The sequence below is a fragment of the Oryctolagus cuniculus genome, chromosome 20 (assembly GCF_964237555.1).
Source record: "Oryctolagus cuniculus chromosome 20, mOryCun1.1, whole genome shotgun sequence".
NCBI classification, from domain to species: Eukaryota; Metazoa; Chordata; class Mammalia; order Lagomorpha; family Leporidae; genus Oryctolagus; species Oryctolagus cuniculus.
This window is the reverse complement of record NC_091451.1, coordinates 35727174-35755058: the sequence shown is the minus strand read 5'-3', so window position 1 is coordinate 35755058 and position 27885 is coordinate 35727174. Positions and strand designations below refer to the sequence as shown.

At 51.2% G+C, this 27885-nt stretch overlaps 1 protein-coding gene across 1 annotated transcript in view; it reads right to left on the bottom strand.

Moving 5' to 3' along the window:
* Positions 1–24795, bottom strand: part of KCNK13 (potassium two pore domain channel subfamily K member 13) — a 100508-nt gene extending 75713 nt beyond the window's left edge. The window contains exon 1 of the mRNA XM_051826153.2: positions 24326–24795. Within this exon, the coding sequence (XP_051682113.1) occupies positions 24326–24659 (334 nt within the window). The 5' untranslated portion in view covers positions 24660–24795. The remainder of the gene's footprint in view (positions 1–24325) is intronic.
* Positions 24796–27885: the final 3090 nt, after the last annotated feature.

Here is a 27885-nt window from a genome sequence, read left to right as displayed (position 1 = left end):
CCTAAGAATCCATTGCTCTTACCAGCCAGACACGTTTGAATGCAACTAACTTGTTGGAAGAAGCCCTCCTGGGGCCCCATCCAAATAGTCCTGGGCAAAATGTGACAGCTGCTTGAAAGGAGGAGGTATCAAGACCGCAACTGTGGCTCTCAGAGTGGCTCAGGGCGAACCCCGGCGGCTCCCTAAGAGCCCGACATTCGCAGGGACTGAATTCGTGTCTAGCTCAGAATCCCCTCAGGACGAGCCTCAAACATGTAAAAGGTTAGACTATGACTGCCGCACACTTGGTGGCGAGGCGGGCTAACATGCAGTCATTTGTTTCCCAGGCTTTCAGTGAAATGGTCACATTAAAAGCAAGTTTGGAACAGATGTCTAGACAAACTGCTGACGCTATACAAGAGTTCTTGATAATCAGCCCATCACCTCCTAGATGCCAGATAAACCCTGGGCTGCTGTGGTGGTCACACAGTGTGATCCGAACCCCACCGCCTTCGAGTGGACTCAGGGTAGGGTTTAGCTGGTTAACTGGGAAGGAAACAAGTTAAGGCAGAACTCCGCATGCTGGTGTTTCCGCTCACCGAGGAGCAGCAGCATAACCAGCTTTATCATGAAGACGAGGCCCCTTGCACTGGCCTCGTCTGTGATATCCAGGGAGCAACCACTCCACGGCCGCCTGGCCCGCCGCGCCCTCCGGCATCGGAAAGAACTCTCGTGTAGGGAGCTCCTGTGAACACCAGGCTCTCATTCAGTGCCCACAAAGACAGGGCACCAGCCCATCCCATTGATTCATCTCCTCACTACGTACTTACTGAGCGCCTGCTGGATGCAGCACTGTGCAAGACACTCAGGCTCACGGAGGTGAACGAGAGACACAGAGCTCACGGTTCCACGTGGACAGCAAGACCACATAAGCACCTGGGAGACTCCTCACCCTTCTCCACGGAGGGAACTCTGACACAGAAGTCAGATCTGATGAGAGAAAGAGGCCAGAGGGGGAGAACGGCGGCCACCCAATTCCCCTGAAACGAATCTCAACGCGGCAACTCAACTGTGTAGTAACACAGCAGCCCCCAAAGCCCAGGCACAGACGCAGTCACAGAATAAGCGCTTTCAAGGCCGTCCAAGTATCAAGAGAGATTTCAGGCTGTATTCCAGTGTTCCATGCTCGAGGACTGGATGTCAGTGTCCGCCCATGGGCGAAGATTCTAGAAGGCTCCCAACGCAGAGAACGGAGACAGCACACCATGTTCTCTCCACGTGAGTGGAGGGGGGGACCCTCACAGCAAACCTCAGCCACTGCAGACTCAGCCACCCTGCGGGAGACCCAAGTAAGTTCCCAGCTTCAACGTCGGCTTAGCCCTGGTCATTGTGGACATTCGGGGTGAACCAGCTGATAAGAACTCTCTGTGACTCCAATAAATAAATTACATTAAAAAATAAAGATAAGGACATGGAAATGATATTTGCCTCATACAATCAGTTTATGCTGTATATATTTGTTGAAATATACTGTATGCCATAAAATATGCAAATATTACATGGTGATAAAGTAAAAACAAAAAACAAAAGAAACAGCTCAGTTAACGGCCACAAAAAATGTCTTTAAACATGGGACTGGGGTGGGTATTTGGTGCGGTGGTTAAGAAGCCTCTTGCATGGCCGGCGCCGCGGCTCACTAGGCTAATCCTCCGCCTTGCGGCGCCGGCACACCGGGTTCTAGTCCCGGTCGGGGCGCCAGATGCTGTCCCGGTTGCTCCTCTTCCAGTCCAGCTCTCTGCTGTGGCCAGGGAGTGCAGTGGAGGATGGCCCAAGTGCTTGGGCCCTGCACCCCATGGGAGACCAGGAGAAGCACCTGGCTCCTGCTATCGGATCGGCGCGGTGCACCGGCTGCAGTGCACTGGCCACAGTGGCCATTGGGGGGTGAACCAACGGCAAAAGGAAGACCTTTCTCTCTGTCTCTCTCTCAATGTCCACTTTGCCTGTCAAAAAAAAAAAAAATAGAAAAGAAAGAAGCCTCTTGTGTTATGTGCATTCCATATCGGAGGGCCTGGGTTTGAGTCCTGCTCTGTTACTAGTTCCAGCTTCCTGCTAAGGTGCACCCTGGGAGGCAGCAGGTGATGGCTCAAGGACTCCAGTCCCTGCCACTGATGTGAGAGATCCAGACTGAGTTCTAGGCTCCTGACTTTGGCCTGGTCCAGGCCTGGATGTTGCAGGCATTGGGGAATAAACATATAATAGACAGCATATCCAACTCTCTCTTTCTCTCTCTCTCTTTCTACCCTCCCTGCCCTGACCCATTTCTCTCTTTCAAATAAATACATAAAAAGTTAAAAACACTTCCAAGGAGAGGGCACTCAGCCTACCAGTTAAGATGCCCGTGTTCCGTATCAGAGAGCCTGGGTTCAACTCCCAACTCCAGCTCACGACTGCAGCTTCCTGCTAATGCAGACTGCGAGAGACTGGAGACAGCTCAAGGAGTTGGGTTCCTGCCACCCACACGGGAGATTGGATTGCACTCTTGGTTCTTGCCCTTTCTCCAGCCCAGCCCTGGCCACTGCAGGCACACGGGTGGTGAACCAGCAGACAGGAGCGCTCTCCGAAATAAGCAACTGAATGAACTTTGATTCTCAAAACGAAACCAATATTGTTCTTAAGTGACAACACTTTTGCTAATGTTTGGGTGAGTCCACACATACTGTCATTCTTCACACACTTCCTGCTGCTTCTTTGTCTGGCCCTCCCTTCTCTCCCACCAGTGCTGAGCACTCCAAGACATTCCCCTCAGCCACTTTCCAAACCTCCCATTCATAAATCACCTGCCGGAGCAGCCCACCCCCAAGGGCAGGGCATCCGGATGTCTAACGGCCTGCATGGGTCCCTACTGCTCGGAAGTAAGAAGCTGCTTGCCGTCCGCGTGCCCTGGTGCATCCCGGGGTGTCCCCCTTCTTGGTTTCAGAGAAGTCTTTCCCTCCAGACACTTGGGCACTGCCCAAAATCAACATGGACCCCACCCAACAAGACCTCAGAGGCACTGTTTTTCTTTTACTCTGCTGTGTCAGCTGCCTACTGTACGAGACTAGATCCATCTTTAATTACTCACTGTATCAAGTTTCCTCTGAACTTGTCACTTGCCATCATTTCCGGTTAGTGGGTCTTTAATTTCCCTTAGGAAAATCATTAGCCTGCCACAGAGTTCATGTTTCTGTAGTTGCTTCTCATTAATTAAATATCCTAACTAAAAAAGCTCTTTTGCCTACTGATTTGGGACCAGGAGGAAACCAACAAGAAAAGAATAAAATCTCCACACACCCCATCAGAAGAAACTTGACTGCCCCACGATCAAACTGGAAGCAATTTATAAAAATTAATGCCATATGGAAGCCTACTCTGCCACACTGTCTTGACTTCAGATAAAAAGCTGGAGATAAGTCACTTGGTTCTTATAAAAAGTCCAGAGGAATCTCAGCACAGAAGTCCCAGGGGAAGGACAGAGCTGAGTGGCAGGTGTCCCTCAGCCCCTGGGGAGCTGGGGCCAGGATATGCAGCGAGTTGGCAATCGCAGCACCTCTTCAGTGAGTGGACGGTGGGCAGCAAGTGGGCTCAGTTTAGCCAGATTTTCCATTCTGCCGAGAGAAACCGGAAATCTAGATTCTGACTGGGAAATCTTACTTTCAGAACTCAACGACTGTCTCGTGGCTCTAACAGAATTCTACCGACTGAGTGACTTACAACGAGGGGGACCGATTTCTCCGAGCTCGAGCTCGGGAGGCCTGCCGCCGGCTTCTGATGAGGGCTTCCTGCTGTGCCATCGCATGGGAGCAGGCAGACGGGCAGCAGTGAGAGAGCTCGGGCCTGGGGGAGCTCCCTGTTGTAACAAAGTCGCTTCCACGCCAAGTAACCCACGAGCCCTCATAAGAGTGCGGCCCCCTGAAGTCTCCTCTCCCGTTAGCTCCACAGTGGCCATTCACTTCCACCATGAGTTTCCGAGGTGACTTCCAACCATGGCAACAACGAATTCAAGCGTTCTGACACACGCTGAGGTCCTGGCTGGCAAAGCCTCCTGCGAACTGCCCATTCCACCGTGGCAATATTTACACCACGGAAATAGGCTAAGGCTATGAATTACAACTATTTTTTTTTTTTTAAGCTGGCTCTTAAACCTCTATACATCGATCAACTCATTATCGCCACCAGGTCAGATAAAGCCCGTCGGCTTGTGAGTTGTGATTTCTGGTTTAAACACTGGAGAAAGAAACAGTGGTGGATAACCATGAAGGACTATTCTATGCGGCTATTCCAAAATCAGGATTTACAAGGAAGACGACACTGAAAGCGTAGGGTAGGTGGTGGCTATGCGTCGGGGATCATCACCACCTTTCAAAAATGCGTGGACAAAGGAGGAGGAAGGCAGCCTTGAACCTCTCCTCGGCTCTATAAATAGCACATTTCCAAACGCTTCCTCTTCCCCACAGCTCGGAGGGCGTGTGCCAATTTATGTTCCTGGTGATGACCCTCAAGATGCTGCAACATCCGGAAACGTCTGAATCACCAGGAAAGGGGGAGCTTCTGCAGACGCTGAGTGACAGAAGCGTCTCAAGTTCATTTCCAAGCATCTACGAAGGGATCCGCATGCTCCACTCACCACACCAGGAGCTCCCCACCAGGAGCCGTGACAGCGGGGCGGGGGGGGGGGGCTTCCCTTTTCCCCTTGGTTCAAAATCAGCCAACCCTGGGTCTGGTTCTAAGTTCCTGTTTTCTGAGACAAGGAGCCTTTTGCAATCTGGGCAAGACTATGGGTCCTTTCTTAGAATGATTTTTTGTTAAAAAATGAATGAACTAAAATGCATAAGATTGCAAAGCAGCCTTTAAGACATAACCGTGGCCGGCGCCGCGCCTCACTAGGCTAATCCTCTGCCTTGCGGCGCTGGCACACCGGGTTCTAGTCCCGGTCGGGGCACCGGATTCTGTCCCGGTTGCTCCTCTTCCAGGCCAGCTCTCTGCTGTGGCCCGGGAGGGCAGTGGAGGATGGCCCAAGTGCTTGGGCCCTGTATCCCATGGGAGACCAGGATAAGTACCTGGCTCCTGCCATTGGATCAGCGCGGTGCGCTGGCCGCAGCGTGCCGGCCGCGGCGGCCATTGGAGGGTGAACCAACGGCTAAGGAAGACCTTTCTCTCTGTCTCTCTCTCTCCCACTGTCCACTCTGCCTGTCAAAAATAAAATAAAATAAAATAAAAAAAGACATAACCGTTAAACTGAAACAAAGCTGTATGGATGTACGCGCTTTGTCATGAAGTCATTTCAAGATCAAGCCTAACAGGTGCCCCAATGATGAAGGCAATGAGGCGTCTGCCACAGTTGCGACCAGAGGGGAACAGGTCCTTGGTTTCCAATGCTGACTGAGCAAGAGGCACTGCTTACGTTACTGCCGGGCAGTTACGTACGTTCACTACTGAAGGAAACGCTAGAGGTTAGGCAGAGCTACTGGAAAGTCAGTAACAAACATGGACTTATTTTCCCATGCAAACGTATAGATGCACTGAATTCTCCATCCAGGGGCCCACATTTTGTGGTCAGGCAGAGCTTATCATAGAAACTCAATAAATTCCAATCAAACCAATGGCCTTTAAGTTGGATGCAGACGGAGCTGGGGGTGGTCCTAAGGAGATAAGAAGACAGACGAGACCCCGCTGAGCCCTGAGTGTGACACCCAGACTTTGTTCTTATCGAACAGCTGAGCAGCTCCTTTCTTCAAACCAGAGCCTGCACAAAACATTGATCGGCAACATTAATTACAAAAACACCCACTGATGGCAAAAATAAACCCAGCACCAAGGGCTAGCCCCTCTCCCCGATTTAAATCATGGCTGTATGAAACCCAGATCCAAATGCCACCACCTACCAGCTGCGTGGTTTGGGGCAAGCTCTTCCATGCAGCAGGACTGTCTCACCCACAGAATGGGGAGAACAATGCTTTTAGCTCCCGGGATGAGAGAGGACACATGCAGAACGCTTAGTAGAAGACTGAGAAAAAGTGAAAACACAGCACATGGGAGCTGTGAGTATGACTTTGACAAATCGGTTACCAAAGTATTGTTTAGATTCTCAAAATTCATCTGTGCCTCTACATATTTATAACTTATAATTTAAATATTAAACTTAAAAATATGACTTACAGAGGGCCGGCGCTGTGGCACAGTAGGTTAAGCATCTGCCTTCAGTGCTGATGGCCTGGGAAAGTAGAAGACGCCCCAAGTGCTTGAGTCCCTGCACCTGCGTGGGAGACCTGGAAGAAGCTCCTGATTCCTGGCTTTGGATCAGCCTAGCTCCAGTCGTTGCAGCCATTTGGGGAGTGAACCAGTGGCTGGAAGACCTCTCTCTCTGTCTCTGTCTGTAACTCTGCCTCTCAAGTAAATAAATGAATCTTTTTTAAAAAAAAATTACTTACAGAGCTACTGTACTAGCAAATAATCAATTTTTTAATGTTTAATTTTTTTTTTCATTTTATTTGGAAGGCAGAGAGACAAGCAGAGAGATCTTCCATCTGCTGATGCACTCCTCAAATGCCCGCAACAGCCAGGGCTGGGCGAGGCTGAAGCCAGGAGTTTGGAACTCAGTCTGAGCCTCCCACGTGAATGACAGGGCTGCCGGTACTTGGGCCATCATCTGCTGCCTCCCAGGGCACACATAGCAGGAACTTGGATTGGAAGCAGAGTAGCCAGGACTCACACCAGGAGCTCAGTGTGGTATGTGACTGTCCCAAGTACTCACCCCACGTACTGGAAAAGAATTAAAAACAACTTGCACGTCCTACAGTAGGAGGAATGTTTACATCGCTGAACGCCCATATCAGGTTGTATATCCTGGGCAACCTCAGAAGGTAACAAGAAGTATAGATGAATACTTCCCAACTCACTCTCTAGGCTTATAGTATTACTATCACATCTAAAGCAACACAAAGACATCACAAGAGAAAAAAATAGGTGAATATCTCCTTTGAAATACAGATGTGAAAATTCTCAACAAAATAGTAGCAAAATGAAAGTAGCAACATGCTGCATACATACATGCATATATCATGACCAAGTGGGATTTTTACCAGGAATCTGAGATTGATATCTAAAAGTCAATTAACGTAATACACTATATCACTAGTCCAAAGCTCAAAACCACATGATCATCTCAACAGACACATAGAAAGAATTTGACACATTTACAATATCCTTTTAGGATAAAAACATTCAATAAAGTAGGGGTATGTGGGGAGCAACTCGGACTAGACTAAGTTACTGGAATTAAGACTTATTCTATGCATCTGCTCTCCCACAATATGGCGCTGGGAGAGGAGGAAACAGCTTCTACACAGCTGCCTCCAGTTCGACCAGTAACCTGCAGGAGCTGATCCTGCTCCTGATTGGAGGAGGGCAGCGTACTCGGCGTGTGGGTAGCAGAGTTGGGATTGGTGGAAGAGGACTATAAAGGAGGAGAGAGACAACATGCACGAGGAACATCTAAGGGGAACACCTGAGGAACATCTGAGCAGCCCCCGAGAGAGCCGGCTGGCGGTGTGCCGCTCCCCCGCGGAAGTGGGGAAAGTGGCAGGGGGAACCGCCCTTCCACGGAGGTGGAAGGGACGGTAGCCAACCCGGGAAGAACCAGCAGCAAACCCGGGGAGGGCTGAGCAGACAAAAGAACAGCGCAGGGTCCTGTGTCATTCCTCCGCGAAGGGAACTTCCTCTACCTGACAAAGATCATCTACAAAACTAATTTCGCACACGCTGGAGAAAGACCGACACTTTGCCCCTAGGAATGAGGCAAGAATGTCTACTCTCATCCTGCTGTTCAACCTTGTACTGAAGGTGCTAGCCAGGCATAAGATAAAAGAAACAAAAAGAATGTGCTTTGGAAGGGAAGAATTAAAACCATCTCTCTTTACAGATAAGATCCTGTGGCATAAAACCCTAAGGAATTCACTGTAACAATTACTGAACTAGCACGCGTCCAGCAAGGCCACAGGCTACCAGATCAACACAAAAAGACTAATTCCATTTCCAAATGCTTGCAACAAACAATGCAAAATAAAACTAATAAATTTCATATATAACAATACAAGAATATAAGAATAAAATATTTAAGAAATTTACCAACAAGAGTATAAAACATAAACTCTGGAAACTATAAAGCATTGGTACACACTAGAGGACACGAATCAATGGGATGACATCCCATGATCACAGACTGGAACATTTAATATTGTTCTATTAAATATTAACATTAATTATTAGAGACTGTTTATGTGGCCTGATGATTTCAATGTGTTCCCCGTCCCCACGAGAAAGCTCATGTGTTGGGAAATCAGTCCCTGGTGCAACAGTGTTGAGAGGTGGGGCTTTTAAGAGGTGAATAGGTCATAAGGGCTCTGCTCTGGTGAATGGGCTAAGGCCATTATCACGGGGGCTGGTTCTGGATACAAGGCTATGTTCTGGCCCCTCCCTCTCTGTCTCCATCAAGTCTTCCTGTCCCACCACCTTCTACCACCCATCGATGCAGGAAGAGAGCCCTTGTGAAACACAGGCTCCTCTCTCTTGGACCTCCCAGCTTCCATCCAGGCTGTCAGAAATAAATCTCTGCTCTTCATACATTCCCCAGGCCCAGGTATTCTGTTACAGCAGTGCCAAACAAAGACAGATGGCAACACTCCCCAGGCCGATCACAAGGCTTTTTTGCAGAAACCGACAAGCTGATCTTAAAATTCACACGGAAGTTCAAGGGACTCGATTGCCCAAAACCATCTCAAAAAAGAATCGTGTTGGAGGACTTATGCTTCCTGATTTCCAAATTTACTACAAAACCACGAGGTACTGGCATAGAATACATGGGCAGATCAATGGAAGAGAACTGACAGGCCAGAAATCAACCCTCCATTTATGGCCAATGATTTTTTTTTTCAAGAGTGTGGAAACAACTCAATGGGGAGAAGAACAGTCTTTTTTTTTTTTTTTTTTTTAATAAATAAATAAAATGGTGCTGGGGAAGCGGGGGGTGGTGCTGCAGCACCGGCATCCCATATGCATGCCAGTTGGAGTCCTGACTGCTCTACTTCCTATCCAGCTCCCTGCGAATGCACCTAGGAAATCAGTGGAAGATGGCCCAAATCCTTGGGCCCCTGCACCAACATGGGAGACCTGGAAGAAGCTCTGGCTCCTGGCTTTAGCTCAGTTCAGCTCCAGCCATTTCTGCCATCTGGGGAGTGAACCAGCGGATGGAAGACCCCTCTCTCTGTCTTTACCTCTTTCTGTAACTCTTTCAAATAAATAAAACAAAAATCTAACATGCAACATGCAAGAGAAATAAATTAGACCCATATCTCATACCTTGTACAAAATTTAACTCAGAACAGATCGATAACCTACATATAAGAACAAAACTGTAAGATTACTCTTAGAAGAAAACAGGTTCAAATCTTCATGCCTGTGGATTATGCGATTGATTCTTAGAGATGACACTAAAATCACAGGCAATGAAAGACAAAATAGATAAACTGCTGGGCTTCAGCAAAATTAAACATTTTGTGCTTCAAAGGATGCTAAGTAAGCAAAAACATAACATAGAGAAGTGTGCAAATTAAGAGTTTGAGTAAGAGCTTGAACCTAGAATTTGTAAAGTATATTTACAATTTAATAATAAAAGCATGAATAACCCAACTGAAAGGTAGGCAAGGGGTCTGATTAGACAAGCGCATCAAGGAGATGTACGATAAATATACCAACAAGTGCACACGTACATCAAGAAGATACATAACAAATATTCCAACAAATGCACAAAAAGGTGCTTGACATCATTTGCCACTTGTGAATGCATGGGCAGGTTCATTTTTCGGGGGGTGGGGGCAGAAGGGATTGGAGTTTTGTCTTGGCCCCAGGGAATCCAGAACAGGAAGCCCTAGCAGGTCCGGGGTGTGGGCCAGAGGATTCCTAGAGGACGGGGCACCTTGGGTTGGGAAACACAGGAGGAAGAGGGGAAGCCCTCCAGGGCTTGGTGCTGCTGCTGCACTTACAAAGATGATGGCTGCATGCGTCAAGTGCAAGTCTGCCAATGAGTCCTAGTCCACCCACTCCCGCCAACTCATCTGATTTTTTTTTTTTTAAGATTTTATGTATTTACTTGAGAAGTAGAGTTACAGACAGAGAGAGAGGTCTTCCATCCACTAGTTCACTCCCCGAATAGCTGCAATGGTCAGAGGTGAGCCAATCCTAAGCCAGGAGCCAGGAACTTCTTCTGGATCTCCCACGGGGGTGCAGGGGCCCAAGGACTTGGGCCATCTCCTACTGCTTTTCCAGGCCATAGCAGAGAGCTGGATCAAACAGGAGCAGCCAGGACGTGAACCAGTGCCCACACATATGGGATGACGGTGCCACAGGAGGAGGCTTAACCCACTAAGCCATAGCGCCAGCCTTCTCATCTGATTTTTGACATCTGGGGTCTCTCCTTCCAACCTCTCTTCTGAGCACTCTTCTCTGGGAACCAGTTGAGCTGGCTCAAACCTTTTGCCTCTTTCCTGCCCTCTTTTTTTTTTTTTTTTTTAGATTTATTTATTTATTTGAAAGGCAGAGTTACAAAGAGGCAGAGAGAAAGAGAGAGAGAGAGAGAGAGAAGCTCTTTCTCTCTCTCTCTGTAACTCAACTTCCAAAATAAATACATTTTAAAAATCTTTTTTTAAAAGTTAATTTTCTTGCCTTTCCTTTCTGTTTGAAAGCAGAAGTAAAGCTTGAGAAACATCTAATGGTGCTAAAGGATTAACCAACGCTCCAAGGTGCAGGGGCAGGAGAATGGAACTGGAAACGAAGATGGAGATACGACAGAAGAAAAGCCCTCTGGGTCAGCAAAAGAAAGAAGGGCCGGGAGGACTGGGCTGTCAGCGATGGACGTGATCACAGGTAAACGATGCTACTGAGAAATCATCTCCAGGCGATGCGCCGCAGGACTGGGGGGCAAGGAGGTCGGAGGTACAGGGAACAATTCTCGGTCCTCTGGAAAAGGCTCAATTCTATTTATACACGTGGGAAACAGTGGTGAAAATGGTTTTTTAGAATGTTCTAAATTATTTTATATTTATTTGAGAGTCAAAGAGACAGTTGACAGAAAGCTCTCATCGGCTAGTTTGCTCCCCACATGCCCGCAACGGTCAAGGCAGAGCCAGGGGAACACGGAGCTCAATCCAGGCCTCCCACGTGGTGGTAAGAACTCAAGTACTAGGAGCCGGCGCTGTGCTGCAGCAGGCCAAGCCTCCGCCTGTGGTACTGGCATCCCATATGGGCACCGGTTGGAATCCCAGCTGCTCCCCTTCCGATTCAGCTCCCTGCTAATGGCCTAGGAAAGCAGTGGAAGATGGCCCAAGTGCTTGGGCCCCTGCACCTGTGTGGGAGACCTGGTGGAAGCTCCTGGCTATGGATCAGCCCAGCTCCAGCCATTGCAGTCATTTGGGGAGTGAACCAGCAGATGGACAATCCCTCTCTCTGTCTCTCCTGCTCCATGTAACTCTGCCTCTCAAATAAATAAATAAATCTTAAAAAAAAAAAAAAATAGAACCGACGTACGTGGGTCATCACTAGGGTTGGGACAGGAGGGAAGCCAGAGTTGGGGATGGCAGCAGGCACCCACCCAGCTCCTATGACATGGGACGTGAGCACCTTAATGTCTGGGCTGGATGCACACTCCCCAGAAATGGTTTTTATCCTCAGGTTTCAATGAGATTTCCTCCTGATCATACTAAAGTGACAAACACAGTACCTAACTCAACATAATAAACACACAGCATTGAATAGAGAGCAGAAAAGTAAGGAAAGTACAGAACAAAGGAGAACGAGATGAAATGCACCAAATTTCCCTACAATAAGAAAACTCTCCAAGAGCTCAACAAAGGTAATACTAACAGAAGAATAGCAAGTTATGCGAGTGACATAAGCATTAATCCTAACTCTCTTTGCCCTGAATCCCACAATGAAATGTTATTGTGGGTGTTTGTGAAGCTTGTGGGGCGGGTGGTCACGGTGTTCCTCAACCTCCAAATTCCACAGTGAATGAGAAAAGCTAGCTGAATTACAGACAGACAGCAGGATTCAGAGAAACAATAACTAGGAAACAGAATCCTTCAACATGCACCTGCTCATATCATCGTGATAATTTTAGAAATAAATCAAAAGCTAATTATATAGTCAAGCTCACAAAAGCTTTAAAATGGCAATCTTTTAAAATAACATTTGAGATGCATTAAAAAACAAAATAGAGAATTGATGAGAATATTTATTTCAACCATAGAGGGGACCTGAATTTATGAAAAAGATAGGAAAAATTGCTAGTCAAAATGAGTGTGTTTGAAGCACTATGAAAGTCTTTCTACATACCAAAAAATTAAAGTCAATGAGAAGGTAACCAAATAGAATAATTATTTTTAGAGATTATACATATACATATATATAAGGGTACTTCAGATAGTGGAAAAACAGTTAAAAGATAAGTTTATTTTGGTATAAAACAATGTTGACATCCATGCATAATTTTCCCATAGTATGCATTTCCACGTACTTTCTGAAAACCTCCCACGCACGGGCACGTCCAGTTGTATCTTAGAGCTCGGAACTTGGGAGGTCCCCTTCGCCCTGGAGGCAGTGCCTAGGAAGCCGTAGAGAACCCCACGGGCTTCTTGGAGCACAGTTTGAAAACCACTGCCAGGTTCACGCACAAGGTCAGTGCTATCACCATCTTCGGTGGCTGCTTAACACGAGGGAAGACCCGAGATCCAGATGACCCTGGAACCAACACGCCAACAGCTAGCGGCCAAGTCAGGAAGTGACATAGGAGATGAAGGTCCTGGGGACAGGCACCCTGAGTTGGCATGGTGATGGGAGGGATGATCCAACTTTGAGACATGAACTACTGCAACTTTGAGACATGAACTACTGCAGTGAACACTAGAAGTCTCCACTGGCGGGGACTCCTGGAAGGAATAGGCATGATCTGCCCAAACCTTGTGCCCATGGTACTGTAGCTACTGCAGGATTACAAACCTCTCCTGAGTGTGCCAGCCAGACCACTTCTGTCCTCTTATACTACCCCCGTAATCTAGGGACCACAACTAGAAAGAGTGATCATGATCTCTAACCAGGAATACTTTCCTCATCAAGGATCCCAAAAGAGGCCGGCGCCGCAGCTCACTAGGCTAATCCTCTGCCTGCAGCGCCAGCACCCTGGGTTCTAGTCCTGGTTGAGGTGCCGGATTCTGTCCCAGTTGTTCCTCTTCTGGTCCAGCTCTCTGCTGTGGCCCGGGAAGGCAGTGGAGGATGGCCCAAGTGCTTGGGCCCTGCATCCGCATGGGAGACCAGGAGGAAGCACCTGGCTCCTGGCTTTGGATCGGCACAGCGCACCAGCCGTAGCAGCCATTTCGGGGGTGAAGCAACGGAAGGGGAAGAACTTTCTCTCTGTCTCTCTCTCTCACTGTCTAACTCTGCCTGTCAAAAATAAATAAATAATAATAATAATTAATAAAATCATTCTTAAAAGAGCAAAAAAACTTCTCTTTCCCTTTTCCTTTCTAACGGAAACAGCTAGATAAAAATTAACATTCATAAATCCTAGAATGCTTGTGAGTGGAGGGTGTGAGTTTTGTCTTGTGATAGAACTCTGATTTTAAGATACTGAACTTTTCCAGGTAGGAAACAAACAATTCAACAAACCCACATTCTCAGAACGGAAACTGTGAGCTTCCCCACCACACGTTCAAGGTGCAGCTCGAGAGGTGGCCCTCACACCTCACCCTGAAGGAACGCAAGCTCTTGGCAGCTACTCCCTCTGTTTCCTGATTCCCCACAACCATGCGTTGCTCCTCGGCCACAACCCTTAAATGCATCTGCTACTGTTTAGAGGAAAAAATACATTAGAATGCCTTTAACACCACTGTTATGACTGGAAATATACTGTTATGATTGGAAAACTATCGAACAAAAACTTTCATCCTTATGAGATCTGGATGGGAAAAGATTTTCTATGCACAAAGACAATGGAAGGAAGCACAAGAAAAATATGGAACTGCATAGAAATGAAAAACATTTCTCTGGCTGGTGTTATGCGGCCAGGGGTTAAGCTGCCACCTGCAACACTGACATCCCACATTAGAGTGCTGGTTTAAGTCCTGACTGCTCTGCTTCCAATCCAGCTCCCTGCCAACGCCACTGGGAAGGCAGCAGAGGGATGCCCAAGTGCTTGGCCCCTTTGCCCACGCAGGAGACTGGGGTGGAGTTTCATGCTCCTGGCTTTGGCTTAGCCCAGCCCCAGTTGTTGGGGTCATCTGGGGATTAAACCAGGGGATGGAAGATCTCTCTCTCTCTCTCTGCCTCTACCTCTCTCTGCTCTGCCTTTCAAACAAATAAAATACATCTTTTAAAAAAATGAAAAGAAAGAATAAAAGGGGCTGGTGCTGTGGCGCAGTGGGTTAAAGCCCCGGCCTGCAGTGCCGGCATCCCATATGGGCGCTGGTTAGAGTCCCAGCTGCTCTACTTCTGACCCAGCTCCCTGCTAATGTGCCTGAGAAAGCAGCAGCTGCACCCACGTGGGAAACCTGGAAGCAGCTCTTGGCTCCTGGCTTCAGATTGGCTCAGCTCCAGCTATTGCAGCCATTTGGGGAATGAACCAGAGGATGGAAGATCTCTCTCTCCCTACCTCTGTCATTGTCTTTCAAATAAATAAAATCATCTTAAAAAAAATTTCCATCTAACTATAGCTATGGATAGTTAGCAGAGAACAAAGGAAAAAAGTGTAAGATCGGGGTCAGCACTATCGTAAAGTAGGTTAAACATATGCCTGCAGTGCTGGCATCCCATATGGGCACCAGTTCAAGTCCTGGCTGCTCCATTTCTGATCCAGCTCCCTGCTGATGGCCTGGGACAGCCGTATTAGATGGCCCAAGTGCTGGGGCCCCTGCACCTGCTGTGTGTGAGATCTGGAAGAAGCTTCTGGCTTCAGATGGGCACAGCTCTGAATGTTGTGGCCATTTGAGGAGTGAACCAATGGGTGGAAGACCTTTCTGTCTGTCTCTCCCTCTCTCTGTCTATAACTACCTCTCAAGTAAATAAATAAATCTTTAAAAAATGATACAATCACTTAGACTTTAGGGCAAAGGCTAAAATCCTAAAATTCAAAAATAAAGCACACTTACACACTAACACAACATCCCCCTGCTTGCAATAGAAAAATGTGTGAGAATTAGCTAGCTGATTCAGAGACAATGCATTGTAAGTACTTTCAATATATATTTAAAATAATTAACTTTAGTATAAATCAAAGCAATTTTAATTCTAATGAAAGTGATTGTTGCCTAATTACGATAATATGCTCATGGTGCTATAGAAAGTAATGAGATACAAAATATGATGTATTTCACTGATTTTATGATGTATCTCAGGGCAGCGCTGTGGTGCAGAGAGTAATGCCACAGCTTGCAGTGCCAGCATCCCTTATGGGCACCGGCTGCTCTGTTTCCTATCCAGTTTCCTGCTAATACACCTGGGAAAGGAGAAGATGGCCCAGGTGCTTGGGGCCTGCATCCATGTGGGAGACCTGGATGAAGCTCCTGGCTTTGGATCAGCTCAGCTCTGACTGTTGTGGCCATTTGGAAAGTGAATCAGAGGATGGAAGACCTCTCTCTCTCTCTCTCTCTCTCTCTCTCTAGCTGTCCCCTTTGAATAAGTAAATAAATAATTTTAGGCCGGCGCCGCGGCTCACTAGGCTAATCCTCCGCCTAGCGGCGCCGGCACACCGGGTTCTAGTCCCGGTCGGGGCGCCGGATTCTGTCCCGGTTGCCCCTCTTCCAGGCCAGCTCTCTGCTGTGGCCAGGGAGTGCAGTGGAGGATGGCCCAGGTGCTTGGGCCCTGCACCCCATGGGAGACCAGGAAAAGCACCTGGCTCCTGGCTCCTGCCATCGGATCAGCGCGGTGCGCCGGCCGCAGCACACCGGCCACGGCGGCCATTGGAGGGTGAGCCAATGGCAAAAGGAAGACCTTTCTCTCTCTCTCTCACTGTCCACTCTGCCTGTCAAAAAAAAATTTTTTTTAAAAAGGATGTATCTTTCAAGGTTTTTTTTTTTTTTTTTTTTTTTTTAATTTAAGAGATGGAGAGCCAGAGAGAGAGAAAGAGAGAGAGAGAGAGAGAAATCAAGAAAACCTCCCACATGCTGGGTCACTCCCCAAATGCCCACAATGTCCAGGGCAGAGCCGAGCAGGAACCGGGAACTCAACCTGGCTATCCCACGTGGATGGCAGGGATCCCAGTGTCTGCACCAGCGGAGAGCTGGAGACGGGCGCCAGGACTGGATATCACACCCAGCTGCTCCGATGTGAGATGTGGGCATCTTAACTGGTGTCTTACCCGCTAGGCCAAATTCCCACCTGCCCTCGCCCAGACATTCTACTACATCTGAAATCGGGAAACATCTGACAGCTGTTAGCAGAATTTAAGTAACGGCTCTTTATTTTTATAATGGCACCTAAAATTATGATACATCTTAGATTTCCTAAGAGTGTTTAGGTTCAATACAGTATGATGCAGAGCGTGTTCACGAACAGTTGTTCTTGTTGTGCAGTGAAGGGTGATTTCTCGTCTTTATATCTTACCACACATTTCTAGCCTTCTAAAATGTAGCTCTATTTCTTTCATCATTGGGCATGGAACAAAATGGACCTTGGTTCCAATTCTGACTTCACTGCTTTATAGCGGGGTGGTCTTAAAGAACAGCTTTTTTTTTTTTTTTTTTTTTAAGATTTGTATTTATTTATTACAGACTGTGAGAGCTAGAGACAGAGAGAAAGGTCTTCCTTTCGCTGGTTCACTCCCCAAATGGCCACAACGGCTGGAGCTACGCCGATCCAAAGCCAGGAGCCAGGAGCCTTTTCTGGGTCTCCCACACGGGTGCAGGGACCCAAGGACTTGGGTCATCTTTTTTTTTTTTTTTTTTTTTTTTTTTTTTGACAGGCAGAGAGAGAGAGAGAAAGAAACAGAGAGAAAGGTCTTCCTTTTTCCGTTGGTTCACCCCCAAAGTGGCCGCTACGGCCGGCGTGTTGCGGCTGGTGCACTGCGCTGATCCGAAGCCAGGAGCCAGGTGCTTCCTCCTGGTCTCCCACACAGGTGCAGGGCCTGAGGACCTGGGCCATTCTCCACTGCACTCCCAGGCCACAGCAGAGAGCTGGCCTGGAAGAGGAGCAACCAGGACAGAATCCGTTGCTCCAACTGGAACTAGAACCCCAGGGTGCCAACGCCACAGGCGGAGGATTAGCCTAGTGAGCCGTGGCGCCAGCCATGGGCCATCTTCTACTGCTTTCCCAGGCATAGCAGAGAGCTGGATTGGAAGAGGAGCAGCTGGGACTAGAACCGGAGGGTTAACCTACTGTGCCACGGTGCTGGCCCCTAGAGAAGAGCTTTGTGTCTGCTCCGTGTTGCCCTGGGTTTTGGCTGAGGGATGTTTGATGAACTGCGCTCTACACTGGGGGGCGCCAGGCAACGATGGAGCTCGCAGTCCTTCCTGCTGAGGGTGGAGGTGTGGGGGAACCTACTCACCACATTTTCACATCCCCTCACAACAAGTGCAGGAGAAATTTTTATCCCACTCTGAAAAAATTGGGTGTCTTCCAAGAAGCCAGCTGGGAGAGGGGTAACCGCTTACTGTCGCTGCCTCTCTGACAACTGGAAAACTCAGACCATTTGGGGGTCACTTCTGTCAATTATGCAGGTCCTTCCGACATGTATTCCTGTGTCTCAAGAGTCCTATCCTTCTTGTGTTTTCTCATCTCCCAACGCCTTAAACCCACCAGTGCCCATTTCTGGCGCAGGTTCCGTGTGCACGAGTAGTGGCCACCAGCACTATTTGCCAACATCAAGTCCTGCCCAGGGCTGGACTCACGGGAGGACTGTGTTTCCTTAACCCCCTGAAGCTGGGGACAGCCGTGTGACTTGACTTGTGTCTCTTCCAGGTGGAGCCTTTTCATCGCTGGTGCTCAGCCTTCTGGCCACTCCTGCTCCTTCCTGGGCGATATGGAAGCATCTGGTTCTAAAGCAGAGCCCCAGACAAAGGCAGCCCCAAGGCCCGAGACAGGCCGGGGAGCTGCTCGGGCCGTGCTGCCCTCTGGATGGGGAGCACGTCAGTTTAAAAACTATTTATTTTAGGGTCGACGTGGCGCAGCAGGTTAAGCCACCACCTACGAGTGGAATTCGAGTCCTGCTGCTCCACTTCTGGTGCAGCTCCCTGTCAATGCTCCTGCAAACGCAGTGGAAGATGGCCCATGTACCTGGGCCCCGCCACCCACGCGGGACACCAGGATGGGGCTCCAGGCTCCTGGCTTCAGCCCGGCCCAGCCCCAGCCAGTGTGGCCATTTGGGGAGTGAACCAAGATGGAAGACCTCTTTATCTCTCTGTCTCCCTCTCTCCACTTTCTCTTTCAAATAAATAAATAAATCTTTAAGAATACTTACAGAGAGAGAGAGAGAATGAGAATGAGCATTCCATCTGTTGGTTCACTCCCCAAATGCCTGCAATGGCTGGAGCTTAGAGTCAGGAACTCAATCCAGGTCTTCCACATGGGTGGGAACCCAGCCAGATAAACGGCCACCTGTTACCTCCCGGGGTCTGCGTTTGCAGGAAGCTGGTGTCAGGGGCAGAGCAGGTAGTGAAGTCAGGCACACTGCCTATAGGTTGTGGGTGTCTTAACTGTTAGGCCAAATACCTGTCCCAGGGGCTAGCGCCATGTTGCAGCAGGTAAAGCCACTGTGACACTGTGGCATCCCATGTGGCTGCTGGTTGGAGTCCTGGCTGCTCCACTTCAGATCCAGCCCCCTGCTAATGGCCTGGTAAGCAGCGGAGGTGGCCCAGGTACTTGGGCCCCTGCATCCACGTGGGAGACCCAGTGCAAGCTCCTGGCTTCTGGCTTCAGCCCGGCCCAGCCCTGACCATGGCATAAACTTTTTGCTGTATCACGTGACTGAGATTTGGGGATTATCTTCTTACTGCAGCATAACCTCAGCCACACTGATTACATCACGTGCAAGCTGCTGCCTCGAATCCTTTTGGACAGAAACTCTGTTACAAATGCACAAACACAGACACAGACTCCCAACAAAAGCCTATTTGAGAGAAAAGATATTTACAGATCATTTACAGAATATGCTGTCAGTCTGTGTCTCCAAATACTTCTTTTTTTTTTTTTTTTTTTGACAGGCAGAGTGGATAGTGAGAGACAGAGAGAAAGGTCTTCCTTTTGCCGTTGGTTCACCCTCCAATGGCCGCTGCGGCCGGCACACCGCGGTGATCCGAAGGCAGGAGCCAGGTGCTTCTCCTGGTCTCCCATGGGGTGCAGGGCCCAAGCACCTGGGCCATCCTCCACTGCACTCCCTGGCCACAGCAGAGAGCTGGCCTGGAAGAGGGGCAACCAGGACAGAATCCGGCACCCCAACCGGGACTAGAACCCGGTGTGCCAGCGCCACAAGGCAGAGGATTAGCCTAGTGAGCCGTGGCGCCAGCCTCCAAATACTTTCAATTTATTCTTGCTCAAGTCTGATCACCAGCTCATTTCACAATCAACATCCGGGAATTGTGTCTTAATATTATGTTCTGGCTCTTTTATTAGTGTGGGAGAAGATACATAAAATCCTTTCAAGTCCTGAGAAGTATGTAACCCAGGAGCATTCACTATATTCACAATGCTGTGTAAGCATCACCACTACCTATGCTCAAAACTTCCTAATCATCTCACATCACTAAACAGTAACCCTGCGCTTCCGCCTTCCCTCAGCCCCGTAACCTCCTACTTGATCTTGATGAACTTGCCTGTTCTAGGTTCTCCACGTAAGCGGAGTCCCAGAGTGCTTGTCCTCTGTGCCTGGTGTATTTCTCTGAGCGCAGTTCTTTTCAAGGCTCAGCTGTGTTGTAGCATTTCTCCACGTCTCATTCCTTTATGCGACTGAGTGCCAGTCCACTGTGCACGTGTATCGCATTTTGTTTGTCCACGCATCCGCTACCGGCCACTTGGGCTGTTGCCACTTTTGGCTATAGAAATAACGCTGCTATAAACATTAGCATTGAAATAATTGTTTGAATCCTCACTTTGAGCTGTTTGCGCTCTCCACCCAGGAGCAGAATGCTGGCTCATATTGTCACTCTATGTTTAACCTTCTGAGAAACTGTTTTCCACTCTGCTTTGACGCTTAAATCACAGTTCAATTAGATAACCGATGCGTGCAGTTCTCAATTTCATTTTCCAGGAAAATGTCCTGCACAAAATCACAAGGGGAAGATTCTTCAGAGAATCGGGCTCTGGGAAGCCGCCTATGTTTCCTCCTTTGTGATAACAAGAATCCTAGGCTGGGTCACGACTCTGGCCGGGGGCTGATGATGAAAAACAGCCCCAAGTTCCTGGGAATGTCTCCCCAACCCAAGCTCCTTCACAGACCCCCTTTAACCACTCACGACAGGCGTGGGAGTATCAACACCCCAGCCTGCACACCTAGGATCACGTGGGTTGTGAGTTCTGTGCTGCTTCTGGCTTCCACTAAGGATCTCACAGCAGGTGCACGCCGTGGTGTGCGTCCTCACCCGGCCACTCTGCATACACTTCCCTGCCTTGTATCACTTCCCCCTTCCCTCGCCTGTATCCCCTGCACCTCCCCGTAAACTTTCTGCACTCAGATTCCTGGCTCTTTGCTACTGAGGGAACTCAAACCAACACAAAGCTCCTTTCCAGCCCCTTTCTAGATCCTTCTGTCTTCCATATTTCTGTTCCTCCTTTCCCTCGGTCAGGTATTTCACTTCCCTTTTATGACTGCTTTCCTGCGTGCTTCCTTGTCTGCTACATGCAAGTCTTGGCAGAATAAAGCATGATGGAATTAATTTTTAGGGGACACCATCATATAATAGTACGACAATAACCCAGGTTACAGCCGATAGATTTCACTCTCATTTTAACAACGCATACATGCATATGCCTGGGGGAAAAGGCCAGAACAAAATGCACCAGGATGCTAGTAACGGCTAATTCTGGTGATACCATGACAGATGGTTTAATTTTTTCTTCTTTACATTGATTTTACAAAGAACATGAAGCTTTAGCTTGCTCATCTATACATGGGCGAGGTCACCCCTACTTCACGGAGCTGTGCTGACTGACATGAAGTGTCAGGGTAAGGCAGCATAAACTGCCTCCCATGACCACAAATTCACAGTGCGCACCTAGTATGTGCTCACTGAAGGGTGCCAGGCGCCGTTACTACAGCAACAGTAAGCAAGTAAAAGCCAAGTGTTAGAAACGAGACAGTAGGGGCAGGCAGTTCGCCTGGTGGTTAAGAGGCCCGTGTTCCCATCGAGGCTGCCTGGGTTCAGATCTCGGCTCCACTCCTGACGCCAGCTTCTTGCTAATGCAGACTCCAGGAGGGAGCCGTGATGGCTCAGGACTGAGGGCCTGGTACCCAGGGGGAGACTGCACTGAATTCCCGGCTCCCAGACCCAACCATCACAGGCCTCTGGGGAGTGAATCAATGGATGAGTGTGCGCTCTCATTCGCTCTCTAATAAATAAAAATTTTTTAAAAAGACATGACAAAGTAAAAAAAAAGCCCACACTTATGCTTCCTAGTCATATAATGCTTTGTACTTTTTACCAAGCACTCACATGCCAAAGTGCCTTGCCCTTCACAAGAACCTGGAAGAGCTTTGGGAGACGTGGGCAGGAGGTGGAAGCAGGTGTCACTGAACAGTGAGGGTGCACCAGGTGCCCAGGTGGGCTCTCTGCAGGTGCCCTGCATGAGAAGCATGGAGCTCAGAAGCGTTAGGAATCGTGCCCAGTTACAGAGGCACTAAAGTCTCCAACCCTGGATCCTGCCAGTCTGGTTCCACTGCACTGAGCCACGCGATCACCTCTGCAGCTCAAATGCCCGGGTTCACACGGGCCCAGCTCCCCAGGCAGCCCCGGTGTCTGCTGCACCCACGCTCCCGTCCTTACCCCCACTGCTCCTTCCCCCTCTGCAGCTCTGGGGGTCGCCAGGGGGTGGTTTCTGATGGCGGTCAAGAGCACTCCGTTCCCTAATTTCCCACCAGCTCATCACTCTACTGAAACCAAAATCTTGTACTTGCTACACAAACACAACAAGGTCAAGGCTAAGTCCCAGAGCAACACCTGCTTATTACATGTTCACCCCGAGACCTTCCTAAGTAGAAACTCTGGAACCGTCTTTGGAGCAGGAAGTGTTCTGAGGGACTTCAGGAACATGGCTAACACAGCCCTGCAGGGTGTGGCCTGGGAGAGAGAGCCATGGGGGGGGGTCACTCCTCCTCCATCCCCCCCAGGGTCCTGGGTCCTGGTCGTCCAGAGAACATGGCGAGTGCTTCCGGGATCCCCAGTTATCATGGCGCCATCACGGCCTGCCAATGGGCAGTGCCACCCAAGCTGGCCGAGGGTTGTGAGCCAGGATGCTCTGCACAGAACTTTCGGTATACCCTCCGTGTGTCCCTGGTCATGCCGGTCCCTTCCGTCCCACCTCCTACTCACCAGCTGTAGCTTTGGCTCCTGGACTAACCTTTCTTCACCGGTCAGGCCTGAGGCTGATCTCTTCCCTCCACGGTGCTCCCCCTCCCAGCATGCCACCTCCACGTGTGGGAGCCCCGGGGCGCTCCACCTGGGCCCCCCCTCCCCTGATGAGCCTTCTGTGCAGCACTCAGCACACACACCTGGTGCTGTGGCCCTTTCGCCGCTCCTGGGGATCTTGCAGTGGGAGGCAGGGGGGATGCGGCTGCCTCTCTCTGGCTAGCCTTTCACACCCTTCTCCCGCTCCAGCCCTCTCTTCTCCATCTCTACAGCATCGTCCCCGAATCCATTAGCACCAGATTAAGCTTCAAGGGTGAACAGTCTTGAGGGGTGTAGCGCAGAGACCCCCCATCTTCTGCTGGGGACCAAAGCATAACAGACCAAAACCACGCCACACCCTTGCTCAAACTCTCCCTGGCTCTCGGCCGCCTCCAGGTAAGCTCGGTCTAGCTGGTTGGTCTGACAGTGAAGGCCCCTCCATCCCGCTAGCCAGCAGACCTCCCTAGCCTCCCTTCCACCGCTCCCACCAGACAAGCCAGCTCGCAGCTGCTGAATGTAATTCTTGCCTGCCCCAGAGACAACACACTTTTCGTCCTCAAACCCAAATCGTGCTGAACCCTAACTAGTTCAGCTCGAAAGCCATGCTTGCCCTGGTTCTTCCTAGTAGGAAATGTTTCCACCTTACAGAATGCATATCACTGCCAATCTGGGATTCTACCTGATCTGCTCTCTGTAAGCATGACGTCAAGGACCGAGTCTTTAAATTCGGGCTTTAGGGGTGGGCTTTATGGCGCACTGGGTTAGGCTGCTCCACAGGATGCCCTTATCTTATACCCGAGGGCCAGGGATCGAGTCCTGACTCTGCTTCTGATCCAGCTCCCTCCCTGCTAGTGCACTCCCTGGGAGGCAGTGGGGAATGGTTCAAGTTCTTGGGCCCCTGCCACTCATGTGGGAGACCCGGATGGAGTTCCAGGCTCCTGGCTTTGGCCTGGCCCCGTCTTGGCTGTTGCCAGCATCTGGGGGAGTGAATCAGCAGATGGAAGATCTCTCTCTCTCTCTCTCTCTCTCTCTCTCTCTCTCTCTCTCATAAATAAAAATAAACTCGGGCTTTTCCTTGGCCAGCAGCTGGCGCACAGAATAAAGTCAGTGAATGTTCACATATCCCTGTCCCTGTCTGCAGCTGTCTTCTGCAGAGTCGCAGGTGCTGATGCTGCAGGCCTGGGGAGGGGCCGTAGGCTGCATGGCCTCTCTCTCTCTCTCTCTCTCTCTTTACAAAAGCAGTTAGCTTATTTGAGAGGGGAAGAGGGAAAGGAAAAGGGGGGGAGGGGAGGAAGGGGGAGGGAGAACAGGTGCTCCCATCAGCTGGCTCCCTTCCCAAGTGCTTTCAATGAAGATAGGAACTCAACCCAGTAGCTGTGCCACTAGGCGCAGGAACTGCATTACCTGACCCACCACCTGCTGCCTCCCAGGGTCGGTCTACAGGAGCAGGAAGCTGGAATCCGGGGCTGGAGTCGGATTCGAGGCCAGGTACTCCCGGGTAGGATCAGACCCGCTCGCCCGCCCGCCCGCTAGGACTGCATGTGCCACCAGCTCCCAGGTGGGGCAGACGCTGCCAGTGCGCAGGCCGCCTGTGGATAGCACGGAGGCACCCGCGCCTGCAGGTCGCGAGCCGCGCTGGGGAACGGCGGCCGGGGCCTCGCGGGCCCACTCACCTATGGTGGACACGACGGTGCCCACGAAGTAGAAGGCGCCTGTGAAGTCCCAGCGCGGGCGGACGTTGTCCACGCGGATGCCGGCCCTGACGGCCTCCTCGTAGTGGCGGAGGAGTCCTCGCAGCTCGTCGCGGCTCAGGTTGTGGCCGCGGCTGAAGTTGGCCAGGCGCTCCTCCCAGCGCTGCTTGGCCTGGCGCTCGTGCGCCCGCTCCAGCGCCGAGAAGACGGCGGCGCCGCCCAGCAGGTAGAGAGCGATGAGCACGGCGAGCAGCAGGAAGCGCGCGTTGTCCTCGTGCAGGAGGCCCAGGCCGCAGCTGCAGGTGCGGCCGGCCATGGCCCGACGCGGAGGCAGCGCGGGGCCGGGCGCTCAGCCCTCGCCCATGACCGCCGCTCGCCACGCTGGGCCGTGCGGCTCCCCGGGTCGCCGCCTCGGCCGCGCCTGCCCAGCCGGCTCCCCACGTCCGCCTTGAGCCCTGGTTTCGAATCCTCTTTGCCACCAGAGTTCTCCGTGACGCTCAAGAGCGGTGGGACCGGCGCAGAGCCCGCTTCTGCTTGGCCAGCGGATGCGGCGCTGGGTTTCCAGCCCGCGCCCTACCCGGCTCCGACCGGGGAGGGGGCGTGGCGCGGCGTCAGGGCCAGCTCCAGCCGACTCGGATCTCCCCCCGAGGTCTCGCCCCCTGGGACCATCGCTTCTCACGCCGCTGACGGCCGGGACGCGCGGTCCGCCTGCTGGCCGTGGCAGGGCCGCCTCTGCGGGGTCCGCGGGGGCGCGTCCTAGTCGTGGTGTCGCCCCGGTGGCCTCCGGAGTCCCCGACCCGGCTGCCGGAGCTTAGAGGCTGGAGCTGGTCCCCGGCGGGGGCCGGGATGACCCGACTGTGCCGAGCGAGGGCTGCGGACTCGGACCGCCTGCTCGGCCCCCGCGCGGCGCGGCATCCGGCGGGCGGAGGGGCTGGAGAGAGATCAGAAAGGGAGGTTGGAACGAGGGCGCCAAGGAAGTCAGAGGCCTCTCCCCTGGGCAGTCGCCCTTGGCCTCTGGGTCCTCCGCGGGGGCGTCGTCTGCCAGCGAGGCTCGGCCCGGCCCCGACGGAGCGCGTCCGGCGAGCCTGCTTGGTGCAGGAAGAGGCACCCAAGGACGGGGACGGGGGCCCCCTGGCCACAGTGACCCCGGAGACCTCCGTCTTGCGCACGGGCTGCGGGCCTGGGCTCCACGCAGAGTGCGCTCCCACCCGCACCCGGCGCACACCCGTTGCCAGCGCTCCAGCAGACCGCCAGGCCCCTCCCGGAGACCCCACCTTGCAGGGGCGCTGGGGCCGCGGCCGCGCTCTGCTCTCACCTCCCTGGGAGCGCTCTGTCCGTGCCGCTCCGCTGGGACTGTCCCCCGAACCCCTCGCCGCTTCCGCCCTGCGGCAGAGACCCGCGCGGATCTCTGCCTTCCCCAGCAGGCGCGCGCCGACGCTGCAACAGGTGGAGCCGCGCGGCTGCCTGCGGCGGCGACTCCACCCCGTCGCCCGCCTCCAGGACGCGCAGGGCCGCCTCCGGCTCTGGACTCCGCCGGCTGGGGCCGGGCGCTCGGCGGGCGGACCTCGGGGCTGCGGCGCTCACACCCGGGGCGTGCGCTTCCCGGAGATGGGCGCTCGGCAGGCCTACGCCGGCCCGTCGGGGGCCAGGAGAGGGCGCTCGGCCCCCTCGCTACACTTGTCGCCCCACCCATGGACAAAGCCACCCCGGGCACGTGGGAGCGGTCCCAGGTTCAGAGCCCCACCCGCTCGCAGCCCGGAGGAGCAAAACCAAATCATTTTGAATGAAAGTCACGCACAGTTGTGGGGCGCGTGAAGAAACCCGGACACCGCCCGTCTTCCTCGCTGCTTTGATTTTGTAGTAGCCTACTGGGGGCAGGCTCCTTGGAAAAGTAGCAGACGCAGGGGCAGGTATATGCACCCGAGGTGAGTGTCCATTTTATTATGAAAACTTTCAACCATGACAAAAAGTTGTATAGATTTTCCAATGAGCACCCACATACCCAGCACCTGGACTCCACAGTTAGCATTGCACTATACTTGCATGATTCCCCATCTACGCGCCCCTCCTCCCATCGGTCCATCCAATTGGGATGCAGAAAGTTGTAGGCACTTCCGCCCTGTCCCAGCTCTCCTGCTTGACTGTCGTTACCTAGATTTCAATATTTATTTGCTCCTTTGGGGGTAAAGATTACGAGCAGTGAAATGCCCAGATCTGCAGTGGAGCATTAAAAGGGTTCTGACAATTGCATACACGTCGCAGGCACCTGCCTATGCAGCCGGCCAAGGGACCATCACCTGCAGGTGCGCACTCCCAGGCTTCCTCCCACATTCGCCACAGGGAACCAACCTTGTGATTAAATATATATATATTTTGTGGCCTTTATTGCATTTAGTTTTGCTGTTCCAGGTAGGTCTCCTTGGTGTGAAGCATAGTTTTGCGATTTATCCATGCTTTAGTAATGTGTCCCTGTTTTAGTAACTTTTTCCTTTTTATTGCTAGTTTTGCATTGTTTAGATATATTATAGTTCATTTACTTATTCTGTTGATAGGAGCAGGGTTTCTAGGGAATTTTGGTTATCATAAGTAACATTGTCAGGAACCTGCTCGAGCAACTGTTTGTAGGCAGCTGTTTGCACATGTCCTGGGCACATAGCAGTGGGAATTCTGGGTGCTGGGGTAGTTTCCTAAGAAACTGCCTGCCGCTGTCCCCAGGCGCTGCTTGCGCTGTCAAGGTACAGCAGTTCCTGAGCCCTCCCCGGCCCTTGTGAAGAGCTGGCAGGCTGTTTTTAAGACACTGTACTGGCCAGCGCCATGGCCTTGCAGCGCCGGCACACCAGGTTCTAGTCCCAGTCGGGGCACCGGATTCTGTCCCGGTTGCCCCTCTTCCAGGCCAGCTCTCTGTTGTGGCCCGGGAGTGCAGTGGAGGATGGCCCAAGTACTTGGGCCCTGCACCCCATGGGAGACCAGGAAAAAGCACCTGGATCCTGGCTCCTGCCATCGGATCAGCGCGGTGCGCCGGCCGCAGCCCGCTGGCCGCAGTGGCCATTGGAGGGTGAACCAACGGCAAAAAGGAAGACCTTTCTCTCTCTCTCTCTCACTGTCCACTCTGCCTGTCAAAAAAAAAAAAAAAAAAGACACTGTACTCGGGTGGATGTACAGTGATGTCTCACTGCCATTTTAATTTGTACTTCCTTGATGTCTAAAGTGCTTGTTGTCTATTTGTTTGTCTTCCTTTGTAGATTTCTAGTTGAAATATTTTTCCCATTTAAAAAAATTCATTTCTCTATTATTAAGTTATAGGGATTCTTTATACAAGGCATCTTCAAAAAGTTCATGGGGGGGGGGGGGACCAGTGTTGTAGAATAATAGGTTAAGTCTCGTCGGCAGGGCCAGTATCCCACGTGGGCACCAGTTTGAGTCTCGGCTGCTCCACTTCCAATCCAGTTCTCTGTGTGGCCTGGGAAAGCAGAAGAAGATGGTCCAAGTCCTTGGGCCCCTGCACCCACTGGGAGACCTGGAGGAAGCTCCTGGCTCTTGAC